This window comes from Falco cherrug, chromosome 3 (assembly GCF_023634085.1).
Source record: "Falco cherrug isolate bFalChe1 chromosome 3, bFalChe1.pri, whole genome shotgun sequence".
In the NCBI taxonomy this organism is placed as follows: domain Eukaryota; kingdom Metazoa; phylum Chordata; class Aves; order Falconiformes; family Falconidae; genus Falco; species Falco cherrug.
Window position 1 is genome coordinate 92109868 of NC_073699.1, and position 23115 is coordinate 92132982.

Here is a 23115-nt window from a genome sequence, read left to right on the forward strand (position 1 = left end):
CCTTTTCGGATCCTGTCCTATCCTATATGGCAGAACAGTACCACCCTCACACATTTTGAAAAAGTGTTCAAATAAGTGAGAATATATCACACATTTAATAATTTTGAACACTCCATGTTCATTGGTACTAGATGTGAGCAGTGAGGTGTGTTTTACAACACGTCTCTGAACTGAGGAAACAAAACAAAGCCAGGAGACAACTGTGGGACTTGGACTTCCCTCTTCCCTGCAATCTAAGCTAGTTTCTGTTGCTACCACCACACGTTTCCACATGAATTAGCAATGTTAGCAGCATAGTGAAGCAGGCCTTATTCAGCTGTGGTAGCTGTGGCATGTAAGCTGCTGCATCATCTTGATCTGATGAAAGTCAGCATAAAGGGTGATGTGGTTAACACACCAGCAGCTCTGCTGATACTCATACTGGCACTAACAGGACATTCTGTCGGGGGAAAATGCCCTTGTAGCAGGTCCTCAATAGCTCCTGAGGAAGAAGGAAGCTAACCATTTCTGTGTCTCAAAAGGTACTTTGTATTCAGTTATATAAAGATATCTGTAGCACTCCACATAGACCTTTTAGATAGAATCATTCCTGAGGAAAGAGACATTATGTCTGCCAAGTTTCAAGCCAAAGCAAGATTTTATAGCCTGATTGCAAACCCCTAGGACAGGGCTTTATAATGGAAATGCTGACATAGACTTCACTATTTTGTATGACTCCAGTGGGCATCAACTTAAATTCTAGCTATGATGTGCATTTAATGGCATGGGATCAAACATGTACTGTAATGGGATATTTTAAGATACTGTGTTTGAAGAGAATTGGTATTTAAATGTTATTTATGAACCATATCATTTAAATACTTCTGAAATGTGCCATTCGGTCCTTGGTTGCATGAAAAAAAAAATTCTAATCACATTTCTCAGAATGAACAGTAGCATAGTTTTCTTCCACAGCTTTAATGCTGAGGCACTTCCAAGAAGAGGGTTGGTATTATTTTGTTGAACCCTTACTGGAATATTTCTGGAAAATAAAAGTTTTCATTTTTCACTGTGGTACACTCTAATTCTTCATTTCAGCCTTCTGAGGAATATTCTGCATTTGCTTGGAGAAGACCTTTAAAGATAATTTCTCTACAGTTGTCAGTGACTGCAAGAAGACAGCAGTCGCTAGTATTTGCTGTTTTGTGCTAGATGAATCTGCTTTTTCTTGTGCACTCTCTTTCATATATTTTAAGTTCAGTTGATAGCATAAAAGTTCTCTCTCACACACACACAAACTAATAAGCTGGGTTTTTTTTTTTATGCTGAGGAAGTGGTTGCTCCAGAATGGAAGCTGACATTCATTAGTTGTGTAGGTTGACAGTAAAACGTGCTTTAAAGCAGATGATGACTAGAAGTCTCACTGCTTTCACTGCAAATGGGAACATAGCGCTGAAAGCGGCCAGTTTTGCTTATTACTCAGTTGTAAACTGCAACGTAAAGACATATACTTTATCCTAGGAAAAAAAGTTTTTCCTTCAAGTGCTATTTACTGAATAATAATGCTAACTGAAATTGTTTCCATGCAGAAGGTTAGGAAGTTTCCTACCTAATACTAACAAGTTTGTGTAATGGCATGAATATATTTTTAATTAATTAGTAATAATCTGTGCGAAGATCTCAGAGCACTTGGATAATGTAAGAAATGGAAACAGTCTTTGGAGAAGCGCCAGTCTGACTAAGCCAAAGAGACTGTCACTGGTTTCTGTTAAGCCAGAACTCCACTCCTGCTGCAAGCCTGTCCGGCCAGGAACAGGGGAACCACAGTACTTTGCTTTCAGAAAATTGCAATAGCAGAGTCACAGTGTCAGTCCCGTGGTTTGCACTGGTTTATCTTTGGCATAATTATATTTCTGCTGTTGAGTGTGCAGGGTGCAGTCTGGAAGAAGGGCTTAGGCTTTCATCCTGCAGTTGACTCATTTGTCCAATTTTTGAGGAACACTGCTACAAAAAACACTCCCCAGTATATTTTATTTCTGAAACTTTGCAAAGCACACAATTTTGAAATCTTCCTTTATATATGAACACTTTTTCAGGGAATATGGAAATTACATGGTTTCCATCCTTTAAAAAATAAGCACAAGCTGGTGAAATATTCTAAATGGCTAATAAACAGAATTCTAATTAGTTCAGCAGTTGACAGAAAATTAAAATTCTATCTTAATCCCATGGTAAAGTCTGAATTATTTAATTGCTTCATTCCACATGGTTCTTACAGGTATGCACTTATTTTTTTTACTTTTGGCAGTGTCAAATGACACCAAAAGGTACTGTAATGCTCTTGACTTTACAGGAAAAATTAATAGTCTGGAAAAGACACTTCACATTATTTAATAATTTTGCAGCAGCCTATTGTTCGTTTGACAGGAAACGGAATATATTGAGATGCGTATCTCAAGACCAGAATTCCATAATGAAAAAAACCTACATATATGCATTGAATGTACAAGCTGCGCTACTTAAGGACTTTAGAAACTTGCTAAGTGTTTTACTAGAACAGTAATTTTCACTGACTTTCCTCCTTCCCATTTGGATGGGGTATCATCTGTCACCACTCCATCATATTTTTTTAGCTATTAAAAAGGCATGTAATTTTAATTTTTGTGGCCCATTAGTGTGCAAATGCCATTGTGCTTGCTTAGCCTGAATTAATGGTCTAAATTGAAATCCCTCTGCTTTTGAGGAGACTGCTGACCACATTTTGGAAACACAGCCATCATAATCTAAAAATCAAGATATGAAAATAACTAGAAAAAAGTATTTTTTAAAGCAACCCTACAGGGAGCAGAAATGGGTACACAAATTTTCTAAAGCAATACAGTGAACAAAGTAACAGAAATATGATAAAACAGTGCACAACCTTCAACTGATAAAGTTGAAATCACAATTTCATGATCTCACTGAACCTGGGAGACAAAGAATCACAAATAGCTAGAGAAGCAGAACACATTTAACCGTTACGGTTCTTTGGAGAATAAGTCATATTTGGATAGTCTCGTGTTTTTTTTATTAATAAACTAATTTATTTAGATATATGCATTCCTTTTAAAAAAATTGAAATAAAAAAGAAACAGCAACAAAAAACTTGAGGGTGGTCTAAGATGTCTGTCTTCTTTATGTAACCTTTTGCATTTTGTGTTTAAGAACTGACATTCCAAATGATTTTCTTTGGCTCTGTGCCTGGACTGAATACTGAGGCAGCAAATTAGGAATGCTTAAGAAGTTCCACAAAGAAAGACGTTTGCAGTGAAAGTGCAGCTAATGTGACACTTGCACTGGAAGCTTCATTGCCTGCTCAAATGATAAAAGATGGCTTGGGTCTCAGCGTTGTGAGGGGAGTGAATGAAGACAGAAAGTACCATGTTATGAGCTATACAAGGTGTTTCTGGTGGCCAGTGATCTGCCGCTGTGACTATGTTGATATTACTTTTTATTTCTATTCCAGGGGCTAACTTTGTTACTCGAAAAATTAGCCGATCGGTTGCAAAGATTCACCTGGGGCAGCTGGATTGTTTCAGCCTGGGCAATCTGGATGCTAAGAGAGACTGGGGCCATGCCAGGGACTACGTTGAGGTAAGCTGTGGGCCACGTGCCTTTTGCTGAGTCGTCTTCACGGTGGGGATAATGCTTATTGCTGTAACTTCAGGTCATGGTCCACGGAGGGCTATCTCGAGATGTTTTTGCCTATTGAGGTCTGTTAACTTTGTCTTGCTCTTGATTTCAGAGCAGGGAGTTTAGTAACACAGCAGTCTACCCCAGGCGTGACCTGAACAGAAAAACAAATCTTTGGGCTTACATTCCTTGACTGAATTCCTTGGGGGAGGGAGCCAACTATAAAGTGAATCTCTTTTAGAGTATTTCCCCTATTGTTTTGACAAATTTTATAACCAGTATTAAGATTGCAGCAAGATGCAGTATGACATGAAGTCAAAGATCCTGCTGGAGGTTCGTGGCCTTTATTATAATGAGGCAAGAATGATGTATATATAAATGAGCAAAGGTCTAACTGGTCATACATCAGAAAGAAGCATCACAACATAGTTGTGATGGCAGGTATTGCAACACACGTGCTTGCATCGAGTGTTTGAAAGGTTTTCATAGTCAGGATTTGTTTCTAATTTTATTCTATGCATCTACTTAAGCAGGCAAACAAACAATACCCCTGTATTGTATTACAAGGAGACATGAATGACCACGTAGGAAATACTGTCTTTTCCCCAGGAGACTTTTGTCCCCATTTTGGTGCTTAAAGATTTCCTGCGGTCATTGGGCTATTTCTGTCTTTTAATAATTCCTTGCTGGGAAACCGGATTTGGCTTCACCATTCATTGATGTAGTTTAAAAAGATTATGACTGTTTGTTTTGGTTTTCTATATTACAAAGTAAGAAGTATTTCAGTAGGAAAAAGTCTGATTTGGTATTTTTATCATAAATCGAGATTTAAAAAGTAAAATAAAACCTGAGCTCTCAAATCTTGTTTACAGTCAAAAAGAAGCAGCAAGAAAACAATATTGTAATACCACAATATAAACTTTTGTTCTGGATGAAATTAAAAAAAGTAAACAGCCATATTGCCTTACCATTGAAAGGGTTACATCAAATGAGCGAAGAAGGTGATTTTTGGCAGCTGGCTGTAAATAAAGTGGGCTTTTGGTTCTGTGCTGCATTTGCATGTAAAGTGGTAAGGGCACCATGGGTGTCATGGCTATGCCTCCATGACTATTGTGTTCTATTTGTGGCCACAACATTAGTTGAAGCAGTTAATGCAGTAAACCATCCCAATCACCTTTTTAATGGATAAAACTATAGTTAAGAGAGTTCATTAAGTCAGTTACCGAGTCTCAGATGAACGGAAGTAAAAGATTAAGCCAAATAAAACGATCAGTTGCATTGAACATAATGAGCGTAATTTGCTAACAGGCATTGAACACTCCATAAATACTTTGGCTATCTCATCACAAGACAAGTTGCACCAGGTCATAAATCGTGGGATAAATCCTAATGTCTTCTTCCATAAGGGAAATCCAGAATAACCCTCTTGTGCCTAGTGGGTCAGACCCTTGTCCTGTGTTCAAACCTTTAAAAACAAAAAGGAAATGAGAACAAGTCTATCTAGAAGAATGACTAGCTTTCAAGGCCTTTGGCCTCCAGAAGGAATGTAGTTGTCCGAGGTCTACAGCACGAACACATGTTGGTTGTGTAAGTAGCATTCCAGACCTTTCAGCTACACGTTTTGGGCCTGTCCCAAAATCTTCTGGAAAGAATTCCTCACTAAAATATAGTTCATCTTGAGTATTTCTCTTCCCAGAGTGGTACCTCTTCGGATAACGGGAGAGTTATTATCAATTCTCTAATTCCCTGAATATTGTGGAAATGTGGTTACAGGCAGCCTTCTAATGGCTAAAAAAGTGAGTAACTTTAAACTGGAAATAAACAATTATTTGAGGCTTTAATGGACTGGAAAGTGGGGCTTAGAGATTTAACGTTGTTCAAATAAATACATAGTATGTTAGAAAGCATGATCGTATTTACAAGCATTTGGGGAGCTTCCTTAAGCGTATGGCTGAACACATAGGGATATATCTTATCCCCTCCATATGTACTTTTAAATCCCATTGATATTAATACAAGTAACACATGTGCATATAGACTAGACCATGTACTGTGTTTTCTTTCTTCTTATTTCCTTATTAGGGATAATAATAAAACCATAAATACATTCCTTTTTGTTATTTTATAAAATATTATGGGTCAGTTCCTGATCTCATGAAAGTTGATGACCAAAATCCCATTGACTTCATGGACAGATCGTATCCTGTATGTATTGGAGTGGAGAACGTCTGGCAGTTACAAAGCACAAGCAGAAGTCAGGACTCTCAAGCTTGGATCACATGCGTTCATCTGACTGCCACTGTGCTTTTGGGCTTCCGTCTACAGCAGAGCATGGAAGTGCCTGCACTGAAGCTTGTTGGTGCCCACCAAGGGATGAGCTGCCAGCATGCTCGGTGCTAGCTGTGGGTTGAGGTCAGCTTTAGTAGCAGGTGATTCGGAAGCACGATGCATAAACAGAGGTTCATATCAGGGGAGAGTAGTTGGAGTATGTGTTTGATTAGGTTTTGGGGCTGGGACTTGAAGTACCACCTGCAGGAACTGAAAATCAGATACAGCAGCATTGTGCTGGTGGATGAAAACTGGGAAGTCGAACACACTAGAAAGAAAGGTTTCCATTCAGTGTTTGAAGGGAACAAAACAGAAATAAGTAGGCATCGAAAATTGGGGGAGGAGGCAGGGGATGGCGGTGGGGTGTATATTAGTTTTATCCTAAAATTATATTAGTAACTCTTAATACTTGCAGAAAGTGCTGTGCTTCTTAACTCCCCCTTTCTCCATTTTTACTCTGCTGTGATCCAGCACAAGTCATATGGGATAATATTAAAGGTGACTATCAGTGCCACTGAGCGGGAAGAGAAAAAACAACATGTCAGTACTATTGATATATGGATTGTCTATGTGCTATTTTGTTTTGAGAGGGTAACTTATACCTTGTATTCGTTGCAGAAAGTTCTGGTAAGCCATCTGCTCAGTATTTTCAAATATTAGTATGATAGCAAGCCTTAGCAGTCTGACTCATTTCTATGCCGTTTATAAAACACAAGGCATCATACAAGTTTCCTCAGACACTTACCCAAGAGTCTTATTTCAAATAAATACAGATTCTCAGAAACATTTAACTTGGACCATTAATAAAATGGCCATTGATCCATCACTAATGTGTTGGGGTTTTAATTTTCTGCATGCTAAATACTGTAAATGAAGTTGTGAAGGTATACCTGCAACTGAAACCTTAAAAGTGTTGATCTTGGGGACGTAATAAACACATTGATTTGTGAAGATGTAAAGGGAAAGCCAACAAATAGAGCATGCTAATGTTGGAAAGTGGCTCTGGGAAAAGGTCAAGTTCATATTAGACTTCAACAGCTGAGGCTTTTTGTTCCTTTCCTTCAGTTTCCTCTTTGTTACCTGCTGATGCTCAGGTTGCCTTCTGCAGTTGCACTGCCCACACCTCAGTGTTGTGCAGAGAGCAGAAATACTGTGCTGATGAATGTTGCGGAAAAGCCTATCAATATATATCTGTAAAAAGTAAAAAAACAAGTCAAAGTTAACAGTTTTAATATTCTTTGTACAAATCAGAAATATTTTCTTTTGCCTTTAATAGAATCCCAGCAGTAGTTCCAGCAATAATTACAGAGGAGTCATAATTGGGTCACAGTTGGCTCCAATTCAATTAATTATAGGTCTAGTCAGATGCTAAAAATTAAGCATGTGCCTAAATTCATGGTGAAATCAGGGAATGTTTCATATTCTAAATATATGGCAATCAGCTTCCTCTAATTTATATTTAAATAATGTTGAAAAAAAAAGCAGAAAAGGAAAGTTTACAAGTAATATAGTAAATTATTGTACAGTCTAACCAAGCACATTAAGAAAATGTTTAAAGAGAGACTTTCCATCTTACTTGGGTTTTTTTAATTGGTACTGGTGCTAATTCATACTTCATTTTGTGATTAAAATGCACAAGAAAATATGCAGTCATTTTTATTCTTAAACTGTTTTGTGCATGTTGAAATTGAGATAGTAGTATCTAACCTACAGTGATGCTTTCTGCATTTAAATCTCCAGTCGGCATCACCTGATCCTTTATTCATGATTCTTCTATTCACCATTCTAATAAGTGGAGACAGACCCTTGGAGAAAGCTGCTACCATTTTTGTTGGGGGAAATCCCTCCTTGTATGTTTGTGTGTAAGTTTAAATTTGCCAGACAGAATTACTTAAAATTTTACTTTACTTGTGCATAAGAAAAGGATTCAGCCAGTGAGACTGTGGGCCAAGGCATTTCTAGTTCTCTTTTGTTGTTTTCTTGGAGTATTAAGGATGTGTCACCTTTTGAGATGTTTTCCTTTAGTCTGATGAGACTCAAAGTTTTTCTGACACATCTTTTCATCAGCCCAGCAGAATACTTGCTTGTGAGAGTCTTGCTTTGTTGGGGATTGTTGGTTATAAAAGGAAAGTCAGCTGTATCTGTCTATCAATACCTCATACAGTTATGAGATTGGCTCATGAACTTGAAGGCATGCTTTTAAATGAGGATTACCCTTTTGTTATGGACCAAGGTGAAAAATATTTTTCTCTTCTTACTGCTTAGTTTTTTATGCTCAAAGTTAATAACTTCTAATAAAAGTTAAGAAATAATTTTAAACACTCAATGCTGGACTTCTTTGAGTATGCGAGTAAAGATTTTTGAGCTATCTGGGTGTATTTTGTGTATTTCCAAGTGAGAACTTTTTCTTTCCATCAGTTTAATTGAGCTGGGATAATTAATGGCTCTGTTAAGCCAAACTGATCTTAAAATTATGTCCAATCTGCTTTGATTGATGGGATGATCCACTGAACTGATTATCTTACTGCTGCCATCTAGGTGAAGAAATTGTGAGAGCAGCAGGGATCTATGAACCTTTAGGAGAAAAGTTGATAGACTGTGCTCCTTTGGAACAACTACTGAACATTCACAGAAGTCTTGACAGCTACTTGCTGAAGCAGCACCTTTTCTAGAACCATGTGTATCAGAGATAATGACTATTCCACCTTAGTTTCTTTCTAATAGTTTAAAAATCTGTTGTCCTTTTTATAAGATGTAGAACTAACCCTCATGCTGAAAAGTTTTTGAGAAAGCAACATGTTCCCAAGGAAGTACACACTTACCAATGGCTGAATTTTCTTTTATTTCCTCATGTAAATACTTTGGACGCGTGGAGGTGTGATGTTTCCAGAATAAAAGAAGTCACATTTGCCCATGGTAATCTGTTCAATAATCTATGCAAATAATGATCCAGTTCTCAGGATACAGTACAGCCAATGTAAGCGGCCGCAGAACAGATTACTGGTCTCAAATAAAAGATGCGCAATCGCTTTTTGAAGTTTACCCAGCACTGACCCACATGCTCTATTGCAAATGCCAGTGCAACTTCTTCATGACACAACGAGAGTGCTGGAACAGCACGTCCAAGAAGTAGTAAAGAAGATTGTCTTCCTTCTGACTGAGCTTATAGGGAAAAGACAGAGATAAGTAGATTGCCAGAGTCAGTTCATGAAGCCATTGGTTTTGTAAATTATTTGCACATTGCATCTCAGCTGAGATGTTCCAACCCTACAAAAGAATTTAGGTCTTGGTATGAGGTGGTAGATGGCATCACTCGCCACAGAACAGACATCTCCCTGGCATGTCTCTCATGCAGAATCATGATAGGTTCCCATGAGACCACACTGTCATTTCTTTTGCTTTATTGCTGTCCAGGTAGGCTCCATCATGCTCCGTCGGCTCAGTAAGGCACCTGTGGTCCCACTTGACTTCTGGCTTCAGAAACTACTCTGTTAACTCTCTAGTTTTAATTAAAAGCTTGAGAATCAGACTAAAGACTCTGAACATTTTCTCCAAGGATGTCAACATTTTCTGAGAAGTGCCAAAATGAACTGTCGCAAATGATAAGCATATAGTGAAGCTCTCTTCAGTGTACGTTTCTTCTCCCTTGTCCCATGCAAGCAGAGCAAAAGTTGATACTTAAATAATGATGTTTTCTTTCAGTTAGAGCATGATTTTATATGAGCAAAATATAGGTATAATTCTCAATCATCTTTCAGATTTTGAAACTACTGGCAAACCTTCCCGTATGAGGAGAGAACATGTTTTAGAGCAAATGTGATAGTAAAACTTTTCCTTTTTAATGCCAAATAAAAGCTTACATTTTGATAAATACGGCTGCACAATAAAAGAGTTTATAATCATACATTTCTTCCAGCACGTATAGTTTAGATTTGACTTCTTGGCTATTAGAAATGGTTGCAATACCCAGCAGAGTAACACCCTGTCATCTTAATTTTACTCATGTAGATTATGTCTGCATTAAAGAAAAACAAAACAAAACCAAGTCCCTTCATGGTTTTTGAAATGCTGAAGTCTGTAAATAATATCATTATAAATACAGCATAAGTGAGAACATTCAAACATGCTTTATATATGCCATGCACACACACACATATGTATGTGTGTGTATGTGAATATATGTATGTTTCTGTTTGTGCATGCATGATTTTGTGGGAATTATTTTCAATTTCATGTATTTTAAGAGATGCATATATGTGCTTTTTTTTCCTTAAGATTGATATGATTGCCAATAAGAGACTGAACAAGAAAGTAAGTAGTTTATTACAATAGACATGAATGGTGCCCATATTTAAAACATAAAAATGAGGCCAAAAAAAAGGGTTTTAATTACAGTATGTAGGTGTTCTGTCTAATGCACATCATATGGTATTGATTTCCAGCAGCAGTGCCTACTGGAAGTGTTGCTGTTAGACCTTTTCCTTTCAGAAAACTATCCTGATCTATTTCAGAACTACAGCACCTTTTCCCCCTTTTTATTTTCTTGCAGCCATTTTTTATATGAGGAGAATATAATTGTAAAAAGATATTTTTCTTATTTACATACATTTTCCTTTAGCTTTCTTTTTCACCACTTTTGTGTTTGACCTATTAGTGTTTTTAGGCTTTACAAAGCCAAAAAAGTGCTTTCCTCAGCAAAACCATCTGGTTCAGTTTCCTGTGCCTCAACAATGATATGTGTATTATTATCAAGGCCACCCCGGTGGTTTTCTAAGTGGTCTTGTTACAGCGGTGGTCTTACAATTCAATTGGAGTGATGGAAAGGTTAGACTAAGGCTTCTTTCAAGTATAAGGTTTCCAGATTGATAAATTATGTATTGTCATCTTTCTGAGGCTGACCTATTATGCCATTGTAGCTTGAATGCAGTATCTTCAAGTAACACAGCTACAAGAATCCTCATGACAAATTCTGCTTTTGCAGCGTGTTCTTCTTGTAGGGCACCAAATTAGGGCACTTTTCAGAAGTAACTTTAAATGCATGCACCGTTCCTGAGATTTTAGGTTTCTACTCTGTCTGGCAATTTGTGGAAAAATAAGTGAAATTATGACAGGGTCCATGCTTAGGAGCCATACTAATACTTGTGATAGATCAGAAGAAAACATACAGATGCCAGCAGAGAGGCTATATAATGTGGCATATATACACCATCATTACAGTAACATCAGTGCATGCTGCAAGAAAATGTTTACTCATTAGCAGGTGGCAATATAACGCCAGGGTGAAAACAAACCAGGCTGTTTGAAAAAAAAGGTCTGTTCCACCTTCCAGTCAGTCTTGTGGTGGTTTTAACTTGCGGCAGCTGCAGATGAGATTGTGGGAAAGAGCTGAATCTCATGGGGGAGAGGGGACTGCCTGGACCCGGGGAGCGGGCGCACCAGGCAGCCTGTTCCAGGCTGCACCTGCGCCTGGAGGGAAACCACTGCCCCATCATGCGATGGAGCATGTTCACCATAAAGTGAATCTTCATAAATTTGACAGCAAAGGTCTTGCAAGTCTTTCTTGAGTGTATGTAAACCATGATCTTTTAAATTTTTTTATCCATTTTAGTCCACACAAAGTTTATGAATTGGGCAACTTCAGGGCAAATTTGATGGCAGTGTCCTCATAAACATTCTCTAACCCTGCAAAATTGCAAATACTTACTGCACAACAAAGAAATCCCGAGTTCGTGGAAAAAAAGCTACTGAGGTTTATGGGGGAGTTAATACAAATGAAAAGTATTCTTTGATCAGCTGAATCACTTCAGTTGGCATTTTCTTTCCTTTCTTTACTCTTTTTCCTATCATGGAGGCAACCAAAAAAAAAAAAAAAGCCAAACCAAAAACAACCCAACCAGGTGTGTCTACCTTTGAACTCACAAGGTTTTTATTCAGTCAGATGGTATTTGGCAACATTTTAAAGAACGGGAAGCAGCATCTTTTATTGGTGAATGTTAGGCAACATTAATAACAGGTACTGCTACCAGCCCCACCTGTAATAACCCAGATAGTTTCTCTTTATTAACTAATCTATGATTTACAGATTTATTTGAATCTTAGAGTAATGCACTTTTCTGAGAAAGTTGTATAGCATAGTTGGTTTTAATTTTAATAAGGGGGGAAAATCCCTTAAAACAGATCATTAAAATTTAATGAGGACATTTTTAAAACCCCATAATGGTTTAATTTACACTGGAAGTCAAAAATAGTTAATGGTGTTGTTATGTCTGTGTGGTAACATCCTCACTATAGAGTAATTGTTTTCATTTGAAATGAAGCCAGTAAAACATCACGGGCAGTGCATTCCCAGAACCAAAATTTTTAGCCCTTCAACAATTTCAGGTCATTCCACTGAAAGAAGAAATATTTCAGAGGATAAATTAAAATGTCAGGGCTTACTTTTATTGTACTCTAGCTGTTAATATTCTGTGTATTATTAAGAAGACTAGTTATCATCAGAGTGACTGTTCTTTCCTGATCTGGGTATGGAAAAAAGTAGGATTTTTTTGTTTGTTTGAGTGGGAAACATTCCCCAAACCCACAGGGTGCATTTAATATGCCACTTTTAGTTTTAGCAGAAATACTTGAATTTTAGCTGTAGGTGTTTTTGGATGAAGCCTTGACCTAACAACCAACATTAATGGTCCAAAGATAGAGCAGCTGAACTTTCCGCTTGGCCTTCTTTGGCCGACATTAAGCTTCCCCTGGGGACAGTTGACTTGGTTACCAGGTTAAGTATGTGAAGAAAGCTTATTGCTGTCATGTGCTTGACTCCTCTCTCTCTCCCTCTCAAAATCCATGTGATTTCTGCAAGAGCAATTGTTTGTTTCCTCAGGAGTATGAGGAGCGTTACATTTGCAAGGTAGGTGAGCGACACTGGCTTGGTGTTTTCTTACCCCCTGTCCCCAGTCAGCTCAGCAGGGTGACTGGAATGGATTTCCCTGCAGCCATGGAAGGGCAGAATGAAGCAAACAGTGGGTGCCTGACATCGCCCGGTGCCTGCAGCTGATGAGGACTGTGTTAAACAGCTGGCAGTTCCCTCAGACACTCCCTGTGCTGCCTCCTTCGTGCGGGTCGAGGCTGACTGATGCAGGGGAGCCCAGCAGCCGTCCTTCCCCACGCCCTGCAGATGCACAGAGCATCTCCTGGTGCTGGCCACCTTGGTGGACGTTCCATTGCTTCTAGTGAAATAAGAATTTTGGTGGTGTTTCTTAAGTGAGTAGGGCCATGTATCAGCTTTCTGCATTTTCTGTTGTGCAGTGCAATTAAAGGATCTCTGGGTGTTGGATTTGAGGAAGGAAAATTAGGGGGTCCCTAACTATTCATATGAAATGTACCAGTCTGACAACAAGTTATTAGGGATTTTTTGTAGAGTTGAATGCAGTCTAGGCACGTTTTGCCTAGCCTACTCTTGTTCAATAGCGTAAGATCAGGGCAAACTCGACTATTTGAAACTTCAGAGGACCATGACCTCCTGCTACGACCCCTGCTGCGAGCCATTGCCTGAACTGCTGGTCCATAGGAGGTGTTGAGTGTTGAGCCAATTTCTTGTTGCACCAATGTTACTTACTTTTGTGTTCTTCTATTAAAAGAACAGACACTGTTATGAAAATATGCTTACTCTCTAACTTTGCTTTTAATAGCAAGCTTTGTACTTTTTAGAAGCTGATATTTCTAGCGCAAGTTGTCCGTTATTTCTTGATCTGAAAATGTGTTTGATTTCATTTTTTAATATCAAAAGAGGTTTTCTTTCTTCCAAGTTCACTTCACAGATTTCTTTAAGGAGCAGTAAATTGCAATAGCAGAGCATTAACTTCTACTCCTGCCTTAACCTCTAGCAAGTGAGATGTTACTCTGCATGGTAACAGTTTATCAAAGCAACCCTAATGCTATAATGCCAGGCATACATGTTGCTTTTGACATAATGAAAAGTTTGCACAAATCATACAGTCTTGCTGCACTGTGCCTCATTTTACAAGAAAAAGTAATGCTTTGTGTTGCTAATGCAGTATTTTTGCCTTATGCAATACAGGCATGTTTTCCCTCTCACCATTAATTTATTATGCTGCATTTATTTCCAGACAAACCCTGCCTTTTCATATCTGGTGGGAATTCCTCTCTTCCTCTGAGGTGTTTTAAATTCAACAAGCATCAGGTTTTTAATATATCATATTCATTTTAAAGGGAAAATAATTGACAAGGGAAAAATATTTTAAGTATACCCTTCTCATTTTATTGCCAGTATTATTACTGATATCTACAGTAGATATATATTAAAAACACTGCTGGTTTACAACTGTTCATCTCCCAGATTACAAGTGGGTCTCAGGTTATTGGAAAGGTGTCGGGAGGCATGAGATAGGATGGTCTGTAGGCTGCGTGACAGACCAAGACGTGAGGGGTCTGTCTGCCAACAAGGAAAGCCCAAGAGGCACTTGGCTGCTGCTGGGCACTGTTCCTCTTACCACCGTCATGTCCTGGTTGCCGGCAGCCTTGCTCCTGAACCCCTGTGCTGAGGAGGTTGTATTTTAAGTGTCGTATTCAGGCTGCAGCCAGGAAAATCGCCACTGCTCCTATTTGTGCGTGTTCCATGTATATGTTGATGTGTTGTTTTATTTCAGCCCATAATACCTTGTAAACCTTTTCCAGTGACTCCCATGCCATAACCATGGCATGCACCGCTGGAATGTGGCTTTCTGAATCTGTAGTACTGGTAGCAGAAATTATATTGGTTTGCAAGAAGGAGCCTGCCAGTGTGAAGGTCCTGGCTGTGCTCTGCTTTCTGGGGATGCAAAGGTGGAGCACAAAGGAACTTGCCTGCCAAGGAGCTTTTCCAGGCTAACTGAACTATCTGGTGCCTGATCTCTCTGAGAATCTTTTTCTTTTTTTTTTTTTTTTTTTTTCTTTTTAAAGTAATTCAAGAGCAGGTAATAATTTAGAATTGCTCTTGGTTGGAGGTTTGTGCAACCTTCTTATGTTCCAAGCACTCATAATGTAACCCTTCACATCATGTGCAGCATTTTAATGGAGTTTTACAGGTATGGGTGCTAAGAAAAGACTCTGTTTGATCCAGATAGCAATAAAGGGCGAGAGCATGTGTGAAGCGTGCAAACCCCGAGAGGACTGTAGGGCTATGCATTCCCTCCCTGCCCTCCTGGCAAGCCTGAGGACCAAGCATGCTGCAAGCCAACTGTAGGACTTGGTTTGGAGTGAAATCTTGTTCTAATAATAGGATTATTGACTTCAGTGGGACTTGACTTCATCTGTTGCGTCTTACACTTATGCATGGGAAGGCAGAGGCCGACAGAAGAGAAAAAGGCTCTGTGCCTGCACAGAGTTACTCAGTACACCTGTGATAGGGACAGCCACAATTTGGCTCTAAAAGTGACCTCAGGAGGCATTAAAATTCCATTTAATGTGTTACCAGTATAAACAGGAAGCGTAATAAAGAGTTTTCACCTGGCCCACTCAGTGCCAGTTTTCAGCCTCAAGTATGACAGAATGATGAAATTGGTGCACAACTGCCCACTTCTTGTAATTAAGTAAATTGGACTTTCCTCAAAGAAGGCTTTTTTGTTGCTGATTTTCATAAGGTCACATCTAAAGAAAGGCAGTGTAAAACCAACAGGCCCATGTATAAAAGTGTAGCTGCCAAAAGAACAAGTTTGAGTAAAAAGTCCACCCAAAAGGAAAGTAAATTAATCATCGTTGTTGCCACATTCATTTTGGAGTGATTACAGAAAATAATGTTAAATAATAACAGAATTATGCACATTTGACATTTACCTTCAAAATACACTATGCGGTAAAGAAAAACAAGCCTCAGTTCCCTTGGTTTAATTTATTCATATGAGATTTGTAAACAAATTGTGTAATGAAATTGCATGCTGATGACAGGCACTTAGTTGCACTGATTTGTAGCAGTCTGATCACTTAAATAGAATGGTCGTAAATATTTCAAGTTAGGGAAAAAAAGAAAAATCCAGATTCTGAAAACACTATCTTAACAATGTCTTGAACAGTTGTTTACATTCTGGAGTTGCTTGTAAAACAGTTGACTTCGAAGCTGATAGTTTTATTAGTAGTATCTTAAAGGGATCCTTTTTGCCTAGATATGGGATTTCACTGGGATGCTGGTTCATATAAAGTCTCTTTCACTGAAATGGCCTACTAACTTGTCACTGCACATGCTGGCTGTGTTGGTATTAGAAAGTACTTCTGGAGCTTACAGTGTTATTACACTTTCTTGGAAGGAAAAAGTCACCCAAACTTATATTTCATGAAGGCAGATAAAAGCTAGAAAATAAAACTTCCTATAAACAATAATAAAATGATGGTGTTCAGGCTGGAATCCCACCCAGAATCAGCTCTGCAGCAGCTAGGTAGAATACTGTCTGACAGAGAAAAGGAAACTTATACTCAGGAGGAGCACAGCTAATGGGGATATGCTGCATCCTTGTATGAGGGGCCGTGGGGGCAATACAAGATGAGGATTAAGACCATAGCTGACAGAGGAACGCTGTGTTTTCATCACCTACGCTTCGGCCAAACTGAGCCGTGAGCTGCCGCTGTGCTTGGTTCTGCCTCTGAAAGTAGCCTGAAATACTCCAACCTGAGTGGGGCACAAAACAAAAGCATGCATAGAAAATGGCAAACATTTACCTTAGATGTTGGTGATTTGTTTTCTTGCAGAGTGGAGAGACGAGGGAAGGATGTCTTCAGTAGAATAATTTGACTTGAGAATTGTCCTTAACACTAATTAGACCTTTACTACTGAATCTAAAAGGGACTGGCTCTGTAGGATCCCATTTACCTGTGTATGAATATTTTGCATTTCTGCAGAATTTGTAGTTTTGTACTGGGCACAGAGAGCCAGCTCAGTCTGCCCACCCAGACAGGGGACAAGACAACAAACACAGGTTCCCTGTGTAGCCTACCAGCTTACCACTGCTATAATAAATGCATCTTATTTTTTACAGGTGATAAAACTAGTCAGTGTGACACAGATTAGACTGAGAACATTCGTGTAGTTGCTTCTGGGTTAACAGAAGACCCAAGGCTTCTTAAACTAGATGGTCATTTCAATCCTACTGTTTACAAGCACCTGATCAAGCAAGTACGGTAGACCTTTCTTTCAGATTTCACTCTGAAACCAAAAAAATGAAGACACAGATGTCTTTTTACTAATGCCTTCAAGCATTTGGGTTTAATGTTTTTAAAGACAACCCATGTGATATTTTTCTACCTGATTTGTGTCCACTTCTGCTTTCTAGCACTTAAGAGATGCCTTGGAGCAAGCCTGCATGCGCATGTATGGGTTTTGGGTCCTTCTGTCTTGTTACAAGGAATAACAGGAGTGCAAAGATTTGTCCTTCTAAGGCTTTCAATGGGGACTGTTGAGGTAGCATCTGAGGTGTTACTGAAATTTTAATAGCAGCAGGTGCCAAGTCTGTAACAAAAACATCCTTTCTGCTAGAGGTTCGCTGGGTAACAGAGCCTGATAGCTGTCAACAAATAAGAAGTGCCAGTTTGTTTAGACTAAAACCTTTTTGCCTTTCAGTTTCTGGAACTTCACTCTCTTTTCTTTTGATAGAGTCATAAATTCTCTAGTTCCCGTAGTTAGAGAAGGGGGGGGAAAATAACAAAAAATGAATTTTAGTTGGTAAAAAGTAAGTACAAGGGATGGGGAAATCAGGGTATTTGAATTTTTAACAAAAACGCTTAAAGGAAAACAATAAAATTACTTGGTTTTATTAGAATTTGCAAGATACTGAGTTTCTTTTTGTGTGCATACAACAGGAATTAATTGGAAGTAGCTACAGTAGTATTTGGAATAACTTTGTCATCTGTCCAGTAGAATCTGAATTAAAACAGAACAAGAAAAGAGCCAAAGAGAGTAAGCCTGCCCATAGAAACAATAAGGCTTTATACCTTGAGCAGACTGGATTTGTTATTCAGTGGCCTCTATTATTGTGATGTTTGTTGCTTTATTTAGATGAACAGTTTGGCCCTGGTTGCCTTTGTTCTTGCTGTCCAGAAGACTTGGCACGTTGCATGCCATGCACGGTACAGTCAGAGAGGGAGACCTGCGAAAGGACGTCCACCCAAGGCCAGTTGGCAGGCAACAGCAGAACATCCTTTTCTTTGAAAGCGACTCATCAGGAAAGCGTTGGTCCTGCCTCTCTCTATTTAGCTGAATGCAGATGAGAAGCATGATTAACACTAACGAATGACCAGGGATTTATTGTTTACTTAGAGATAAGGCATGGGCTTCCTTCATTGGCACTGTCTGCCAAGTAGTTTGATCCTAGTTCACTAAGACTTTTATTATTTGTTGTTGCTTTTTTTTGGTAGCAGTGGTTGTTGTTGCTTTAAGTGATTTCTTTCACCAAAATCTTTTCATCACTTGGCCTTTTTTTATTTTATTTTTATTGCAAATTGTCTGAGCTGTTTGTCATTTGGGCCACAGTACTCTGGAGGTCCTTTTCGTGCATCACATGTTCTGTATCCAACAGTGCTTTTTCTGTTCAGTGCTTGCCCTCCTCCCCAAAGCTGAAATAAATCAAAGTAGGTTGAGACTCAGTCGCAATAAATCAAGACCTGTCCAAAACTGGAGCCTGCCCAGTCAAAATGTCATAGCTTGGCTTTCACTGAGGATTAATTAAAGGCCTGATATAAAGCCCAGATGTGCTTCAGGAGAGTAGCAAACTGCCTGGTGGTGGCTATACTAAAAACCAAGTCTCCCCATGAATCTGCCCACCCAAGAACATGGAGGAGGATAAGGCTGAGGGAAAGGGAAGAAGGGAGGGGAGGGGAGGAAAGAAGTAAACTGAATCAAGCATGATTTTATAGCATCTACGTTGGCGGAAAACAAGACGAGCTCTGTGCTAGAACACCTCTGAAAAAACACAAAGCATGCGTGTGTATATTTCTAACAGTGGCAGAGAACATAATTGTTAAAATGTTCAACATTAATTGGGAGTGGGATAAAACTAACACAGTGAGTGAACTTTTGCACTTTTTATGGTCAAGAAAAAATATATGTGGCATGCCCAGTGACTGAGTTTGCTCAGTGCCTGTTTTACATTAAATTCCTGAAAGTCATCTTGCCTAAAATAGTTTAGCTGAAGATTCCTGAGGCTTTGATAGGGACAGATATGGAAATGTGTGTGTACCTAATTCAGTATATTTAAATATAAACATGCAATTTTTTTACTTAAACACTCAAATTGCACAGTGCTTGCGTTATGGCCTTTGTAAAGCTCCAGCTTCAGCTCCAGAGATACGAAGATTTAATTGAACAGTGTGCATGGAATGGCCTCTATTAAAAAACTGACAGACACTGAAAGAGTGTTGCAGCTTGGCTGTGGGACACGGCATATGGCTATGCTCACTCTCTTTTGCAGGCATAGAAATAAAATTTCTTGGGGAAAAAAATAAAATAATAGTATCTGATTGTTTATATTGAAATTAAAGATTTTGCCTGAATAAGATTAATCCAACATTTATTATCATAATTGGTTTCAATTTCTTGTAAGTTGTAAGTAAGTAATGAGTATGCATACGTGCTCTCATGAAATGCAGTGTTAAAATTTCGTAGACCTGGACTGGTGGTTCTGGCATGGCTGGAGAGATCTGCTGAGCAGTGCAGGGCTGCCCTGGGCTCTTCAGTCTGGTGTAGTGACAGACCTGTAGTGAGTCACTGCTTACACAGTAGGCAGTTGTGAAACTCTGAATATTCCTAGGCATGGGATGTTCCTATGCATATGCATGTACAGAATCATGTATTTATGTACTTATAAGACATGACATCCTGTCTAGTCTCTCCTCTGCCCAGAATAAATGAGTGCCACCTTGCAAAGCAGGCAGAGAAGGGGGAGATAAGAAGCTGGACAGGAGGGTTGGATTAAGGTCTTATTTCTGCAAAACGTGAGCCAAGAGTACAACAGTTCTTTGTTAAGGTCCCAGAAAGGTCTGGTGAAAGCCAGGGTTTGAGGGCAGTTGAGTGGCAGGCTTCAGAGTCCTGCTGCCACTGTGACTTGTCCTTATTGCACGTGGCAGATACACATTTGTGCCACCTTGGCAAAGCAGAACCGTGATGAGCCCTGACTGTATGTAACACATACGTCAGATCAGTAGCGAGTGACAGGCTTTGCCCCTCAGCAGTCCTTCCTCCTGTGCAGTGAGGAGAAAGCCAGTGATCCTCTGCAGAGTCATTGTGCCTCTGAGAAACTTGCAACACTGGTTGTGTACCACAGGACAGCTTATGTAGGGTTGCCTCATGCACAGTCTTGTCTCTAAAGGAGCCCCCAGCATTATTCTAGCCACCTTCAAGCTCCTTGCCTGTATCTGAAGTCCGTTGGCGCTGCCCCTTTTTGTTTTCCACAAAGGCTTGATTTTGAGATGCTCTCCATCTTCTTCATGAGGCTTCACCTATGCTGTCCTCTTCATACCCTGCTTCTTCCCACAGCAGTTCCTTGCTAAGTTCTGGTCTCTTCCATGCTCCCACATGAATGTTGATTCATGTCTTTGATGTATTTGTTCATCATACCATGTTCTACATGGCAGACCCTTCATGGATCTCACTGCTGTTGTTGCTGTTATCGCCACTAGTTACAGGTGCTAAAAGAGTGAATACGCCAGGACTCTTAACTGGCAGCTTCTCTGATGCCAGGGAGCACCGAGGAGAAGGTCCCTGCCATGTTGCAGTGGTTGTTGGTGTCAGGGAGCGGCAGGAGTGGGGCTGCACTGTGATGGGGACAGGCTGTGTGCTGGTGGTGACCCCAGTGCCGGCAGTGCCCTCACCAGCCAGGGCACAGTCCTGCAGCATCTGAACTGGACGGGCAGAGCTGGGGGCAAGTAACAACATCCCACCGACAGCTCCAGCCAAGGTGAGGTGATGAATAAGGTCCAGAGTCCATCCAGGGGGACCAGTTAGGAGCAACAGAAGGGGCTGGAGACCATCCAGGAGAACCAGTGAGTGAGCCAGGACAGTAGGGGACAGGATGGGGCTGACATATGCCTATAGCACAGCTCAGAGGCAAGATCTGGGTCTGGACCTGGATTGAAATGGAGCCCCTGGAGCCACGGGCAGAGTGAATACTGACAGCATACCTTCCGTGCAAGACGGGAGAAGAAACTTCTTGTGGAGACCTTGTGCAGTGAAGGGAAGGAACCACCACCAGAGTAAGTTTGTTTTAGCTAAGTAATAATAAAATGTAACTGGATGCAGAATGGGAAGAGTCTGGAGTTGCGTTGTAGTTAAAATAGGGGGTTGGCCCAATTAACACCCAATTACACTGCTTCTGTGCCCCAGAACATTGGACAGTGGAGAGAAGCCCCATGCACGTGTTCCCTCTGGAGACAGGGAGCTAGTGTGCCTCACAGGGCCACTTGCCTCTGGGCACAATGGGTGGCTTTCAGGCAGCCAGCCTGGCCCCGGCACCCCAGCTCCCCTCTGCTCTCGGGGGCTGCTGCAGAGTCACCTCTGGGAACGCATGACTGTGCGGGGGGCAGCCTGGACCAGAGAGCACCACAGGAGAGAAACTTACGGCTTGCACAGGGAGCTGGGTTTTGTGACACTGATACTGCAGAGCTTTACAAGAGAGAAACATGTACAAGAAGCTCTGCTGTGGTCTTTCCTTATGGTTATATCGTTTTCAGTCTGTAATTTCCTATAAAAATTTCACTGTGGCTTTAAATTTAGCAAAGCCCATCAAAGTCTGGGAACTTCTTAACATTTTTGTTTGTAACAAATTTTAACAAAGTTCAGCCTTTGAGCCAGGATTAGAAAACACTGAGAAGGCTGTGCTAAATTTAAAAATCCACTTTAGTTTTAAATGCCTTTGCAAGCTGTTACATCTGAACATGAAACATGCCTTTGCTTTTTGTGTGTGTAAAGAAAAAGGGAAAAAAAAAAAGATTTAAAAGGCTAAGTGCTTAAAATTTGACAATTAGCTACTGTACATGCTCAGGAGCTTCCCCAGCTTTCCCCTCAACCCGTGTTTTCTTTATCTCCTGGGTGGTCCCTGCCATCCCTGTCCCTTCTTCTAAGACCCCATCCCCCCTCTTCTCCATCTTCACCCTCCCTGCAAAGGGGGGCCCTCTCATCCCAGTCATTGTCCTTCCTGCTGGGAAGCCTCAGACCCCTTTGGGACCCAGCCAGTGATGTTCTTTATTTCATACTCGCAGAACCAAAGAGAAACAAGTGGTACAGAAGATAAGGCAACAGCTTTCTAGTGTGGAAAATAATGCTGAATCTTGAACCTCCTGAGGCTGAGCCCAGATGAGCAGCACAAGGAATGTGTCCTGGCTGTCAGGGATGCGGGGTCATTTGTCCTTAGCACTTCTGGAAACAAATCTCCCCTTCCTTCCTTAGAGAACTGGCTATTCAGCTGGTGCAAGTCAGTGGATCCCATTCAAAACAATAGTATTATGCACATTTGTGATGGCTGCATAGCTCTCTAGGGTAAGGTTGGTGCAGAACCATGAACTCATAGATGGACTTTTTCTGGTATCCTTTTTGGATGGTAGAAAGCTTATTAGCCTGGACAGTATGTCTCTGTGAGACAGGCAGACAAGGAAGTTGTATGTACTGTGCAGCAGGTTTGTCTTCATGGTGGGTCTCTGAAAGCAACAGGAGCTTTAGGTCAAGCTTTATCTACTCTAGAGATCTGCCTCACGTAAATCAGCATAATTACAGTAGTACAGTACTTCTTCCCTTCTTTCCCACAGCCTGGAGACGGTTAGGTGTGTGTAAAAGTATGGTAGCACATCTTGTCTGGGGTATACACAGGCCAAACTTTCTGGAAGCTGCATTATTGACTTCGGTCTGCTGTTACGGTCACCGAGGAGGTATTTTGCAGTGCTGGAAGCAGAAGCAAATCCTCCTCAGTCTCTCCTCAGAGTCTCAATGACATTGTGCCTAGTAGTTCCTGTTGACTTGAAACCCCACAGACAGGCATTGCCTGAGTTCTCTTGTCAGTAAGGGTAGTAATAAAGTGATTTTTGGAAGGCCTAAGTAATCCCTACAGTATGGAAATTGCTCAGTGTAGTAACTTATATTCATCATGAAAAAAACAGTGTGAGTCAGCTCCG

The 23115-nt window shown here is 40.2% G+C and overlaps 1 protein-coding gene across 2 annotated transcripts in view; it reads left to right on the plus strand.

The window, feature by feature from the left end:
- The window catches only part of GMDS (GDP-mannose 4,6-dehydratase), a 426883-nt gene that overhangs the window by 195181 nt on the left and 208587 nt on the right, over window positions 1-23115 (plus strand). For both annotated transcript variants that reach the window (XM_055704690.1, XM_055704691.1), the window contains one exon: window positions 3485-3612. In XM_055704690.1, coding sequence (XP_055560665.1) covers window positions 3485-3612 — 128 coding nt within the window. The remainder of the gene's footprint in view (window positions 1-3484; window positions 3613-23115) is intronic.